The 4364-nt window shown below is 55.2% G+C and overlaps 1 protein-coding gene across 7 annotated transcripts in view; it reads left to right on the top strand.

Moving 5' to 3' along the window:
• The window catches only part of CADM1 (cell adhesion molecule 1), a 144037-nt gene that overhangs the window by 115783 nt on the left and 23890 nt on the right, over positions 1 to 4364 (top strand). For all 7 annotated transcript variants that reach the window (XM_026863888.1, XM_026863887.1, XM_026863885.1 and 4 more), the window contains exon 7: positions 2370 to 2542. In XM_026863888.1, coding sequence (XP_026719689.1) covers positions 2370 to 2542 — 173 coding nt within the window. The remainder of the gene's footprint in view (positions 1 to 2369; positions 2543 to 4364) is intronic.

Below are 4364 nucleotides of genomic sequence, written 5' to 3'. Positions count from 1 at the left end.
CGGGCGGGCGTGCGGCTGCACCAGGGCGCTGGGCACTGGTGGAACTGGAGCGGCCCCCCGAGGTAAGGCAGTCTGTCTTTCTGCTTGGATTGACTCTCTGATGATTTTCCTCCCTTTTGGTGCCCTGTGTGGTTTTCATGAAGGACGAGTTTTATTCTTTCTCCTCTTCTTGCCATGCCCTTGAGGCTTTCTGACGTAGTGAAGACATTTATGCATCAGGAAAATCCTGGCAAGGGAGGATAGATTTTCTTCCACACTTTTGTTGTTCTAATTTGAGTTTTGTCAATTTTTTTTTTTTTAAAACTTCCTCTTCCACTTGGATTTATGGCTGTCAAGTATTTACTATCCTTTTTTATTTTCGTCATGTCCATAAGACTGCTGCAAACACCCCTGAGACGTGTCAGCACCTCCTGGTAGCACACCCAGAGCCGAGGAGTTACCGCAGCTGTAGCGGAGCTGGAGCCCTCGTGCGAGTGCTCTGCTGTGGGCAGTGCCAGGCTTTGGGGCGCTGCCGTGCTCCGCGGCCGCCCACCGCCTTGCCCGGGTTATTTGGTCCCTTCCCCGTACAGTAGAGACTGGCACGTCCCTGCCGAATCCCATTTTAATATCTGCTCCCTGCTCAGGGTCTGCCAAAGCCCCTTTGCATTCCTCCTCTCACGGGTAACTGCAGTTCCCCCTCCCGTGTGCAATCATCTGGGAATTTAATGAATAGGCTCCTGTACTTTTTTTCTTCCAGGCTCTGACTAAGACCTAGACATGTTAAATAAGACAGACCCGTCTCCCCAGCAGCGTGCCACTTAACGTTACAGGGATGTTAGCGCTGTGCTAGGAAGTCGCTTATGTAGGTCACTTTACCTGGTCTCAGAGCGTAAGAAAACACCCAAGTAATGGGCTGTGTTCAGTCCTACGCTTTTAAGGCAGAGAGATCTCATAAAATCCTTTGCAGAGGTCTAAGACGGGCAGGGATGTTTTTCCAGTTAAACAAAATCATTCCTCTGCAAAACTGGGCAACACAGACACTGGGGGACGGAAGCTCAGAGGAAAACAGCCCAGAGAGTACAAACTCCTGTTTGGGCATTAATACAGCTCTTGTGTTAGGTTAGACCCAACCCCCCCAGAGACTGTGCCCAAAGCGGGTGGGCACTGGAACGGTCCCTCATCGGGCACCCAGGGCCAGGCCCGTCCCTGAGGAGCCGGCCGCTGTGTAGCGCAGGCGGCAGGGGAAGCCGAGGGACCCCCACGTCACAAAGAGCCTTTGAGAACCGCAGCCTGGAGCGTCACCGGCCCTTCCACCCTCGCTGGGGGGACACTGCCCGCCTGCTCCCCGCCCAGCTGCCGGTGCCCCGGCCGTGGCTTGCGTGCCGAGGGCGCGGACGTGGGGGGGAGCGTGCCAAGCCTGTGCCCGGAACCAGCCCTCAGCTCCAGCCGGTTTTGCTCAGGGTTGGGTCCGTCCTGGGAGCGTGTCCGGGAGCCTGGAGCCTCAGGCGCTGCGGCACCGTGGCAGCGCTTGGCCGTTGGGCGCCAGGAAAGGCCCAAGCTCCCGGCAGAGCCCGACCTCCACTCTGGGCCGAGGCGGGCTGGAAGCGGTCGTGCAGCGTAAAGCACAAGGGGCTCACTGCCAGGTCGCCCGGAAAATGCTGGGCTTTTCTGGCTGGGGAAGGCTGTCTCGGGAGCAGCTGATCCGTCCCCTTACTGCTGCTTAAAGACTGTAATAATAAATTTTTTAAAAAATTCCCCTTCTCCAAGGCCCACAGCACTCGCTTTCTTTACTAGCCCTAACAAAGCAGGCTGATGTCAGTCCCCGAACGATGCCGAGGTGACACTCGTTTTGGCTCCGGAGGCCGAGGGTGCCCCTGGCCAGGTGGGACGGGGGAGAGGAGAGGAGAGGGACGTTCCTGTCTCCTGGCAGCTGAGACGCTCCCAGCGAGCGGCACGGCCCCCGCTGAGGTGCAGAGCCCTGTCGTATTGCTCTGGGGAGGGGCTCAGCCTTGAGCCGGGGGACCTGCTCTGCCACCCGCTGTCCAGCTCGACACCCAGAGCACCCTGTGGATGCACATTTAGTCTGCAGCCTCAAAGATTTCAGGTTTACTGAATAAGTGAATGATTAACCACTAATGAACTTTCTTCCTGCTTGCATTAGTGTTTTCAGAAAATTTAAGGTCTGGATACAGTTTCCTGTTGGGTTAAAATAAATATAAAATGAGGAAGCCCGACAGCATCTGGGCTTGAGTAGTGCAAAAAAAGTATGTGTTATTTCTTTACAGTTTTTCTTGGTTTGGGCTTTCTGTCTGTGGATGAACTATTGAAGATGCCATCTTTACCATAGGAAAATAGTAATGTGCTTGTTTCTTTTTCTCCCTCCTCTGTAGGCCTACGGACATGAGGTGGTTAAGAGTAGATGATGAGATGCCTCAACACGTTGTAGTGTCTGGTTCAAACCTTCTCATTAGTAACCTAAACAAAACAGATAATGGTACATACCGCTGTGAGGCTTCAAACGCGGTGGGGAAATCACATGCGGATTACATGCTGTTTGTATACGGTACGTGAGAAAAACCACCGTTCTTCTAGACTCATTTACACATATTTGCAACATACCGCGCTCTGAAAGCTTTGACAGAAGTTAACGTTTTGCTTAATGCAAGATTTACAGATAGCTCCCGGCACGTCGGCGGCGTGCGGGCTGGGGCAGGGGCTGGAAACCCTTTTCTTTTGCTTCTGCAAGTCTCGGTGTCGGGCAGCGGGGGCAGAGCCCGGGCGGTGCCCGGGGAGCCCCTTCCCCCGGGGCTGCGCGCGTGGGCTGGCCGCGGCACGCCCGGGCTCTCGGGCGAAGCCAGAGCAGGGGCACGGGGAGAGCTGTGGAGTCCTCGGGCCTGACGGTTCTCCTCGGCCTTCTCCGATAATTCCTTTGCCTTTTTGTAATACTTCTGTAGTGTCTTCGGCAGTGGGGCCGGGGGGGGTGGTTCCAAGTCTTTCATTAGCAAGTTAAATTACTGAAGAGTCAGCCAGCACCCCCAGATAATTACAAACCAGTAAATAAACTGGAGGAATGAGATGCCCTAAGCCTCTCTGTGGCGGCTGAGCAGACGTTAAACCATGCCTCAGCATCTTTTTAAGGAGCCATTAAGTACCGACTTTAATTCCTCAGTTCCTCTGCATTGTTTTGCCATGGCTTTAGACCTTGTGCTCCTGTCACGAGGCGTTGCATGTGGTGAAGGTTCCGCAGGCACGTGAAGAGGGAACCCCCAGTTTAATTACGGGCACTTCCCTTGGGCTGCATATTGAAACTTTACCTGCTACAAGTGGTTATCGCGGGGCTGGGCAAAGCTCGTGGTGGGTGTTGCCTCTTGCTCGGACGGGACAGTAACTCGCTTGGGGTTGAAGTTCGTTCCATGCAACAGCCGCTTGAAGCTCTGCAGTCCAAGTCTTCCTGTACTTGCTCAGATGCAGATAAACAGTCAAGAGCCTCCCATCACTTGTCCAAACGCCCCTTGCACGCGAGCCAGTTTAAGCCCAGCCTTAGAAACTTGCCCAAAGACCGAAGAAAATGCCAAAGCTGCAGCTTTGAGCTGAAACCGAAGCGAACTACCACGTCAGACGGGTAGTTTTCTAGTGCCTGTAGCTCCAAAAGAGCCCAGTTTCCAAAATGAAGTCACGTCTGCATTTCTGATGGGATAATTGGTATATTCGTGCCATAAAAAAAAAAATCTCATTTACATCGGTGTTTAGAGAAACAACTACTGTTGTGGAAGATGAAGAAGTTGCAGCAGGACGCAGGCAGGTCCCCGTGAGATTGCAGCCACGGAGCGGTCCTGCCGTAAAGCAGGGGTAGACTAGGCGGCTTCACTCCTCGTGTGCTTTTCCGTAGCTCTCTTGGCCCAGTCAGGGCTCGATGCACCACCTCAGCCACCGGGGACGTAGGGCTCGCAGGAACTTCTGCGCTTGTTGAATTATTCTGCCTTTTGGATGTGGGTGAGGACTCACATGGGGCCTCCTCGGGGCTGCTCCCCTCAGGGTTAAGCCCCCGGGAGGAGGCTCGAGGCAGTGTTAGTCAGAAGGAGGTGCAGGGTGCCGGGGGCTCAGGCGTCCGGCAGAGGCTTTGGCCATGCAGGGGAGGCCTTGGCCTGGCCTGGCCGGGGCCCGCGGGTGGATAATGGTTTTATAGCCTGTCACGTCCAGTTTCTGCCCGTTTGGGAGCGTCCTGCCAGGATCCAGCAATCCTTTTAGCCCCGAATTTCAACAGGGCAGGAACCCCGAGGTGCCGGTGCGGAGGAAGCGTTGGGCCGTGGCCGCCTCCTGCCGCAGCCCTGGTGGGGCGGCCCCCGGAGGGCAGGCGTGCGGCGGGCACGGAGCGCGCTGCTCCC

This window comes from Athene cunicularia, assembly GCF_003259725.1.
Source record: "Athene cunicularia isolate RWA chromosome 24 unlocalized genomic scaffold, athCun1 chr24_part2, whole genome shotgun sequence".
Classification (NCBI taxonomy): Eukaryota; Metazoa; Chordata; class Aves; order Strigiformes; family Strigidae; genus Athene; species Athene cunicularia.
The sequence above is the reverse complement of the archived record's forward strand: the minus strand, read 5'-3'. Positions and strand labels throughout refer to the sequence as shown.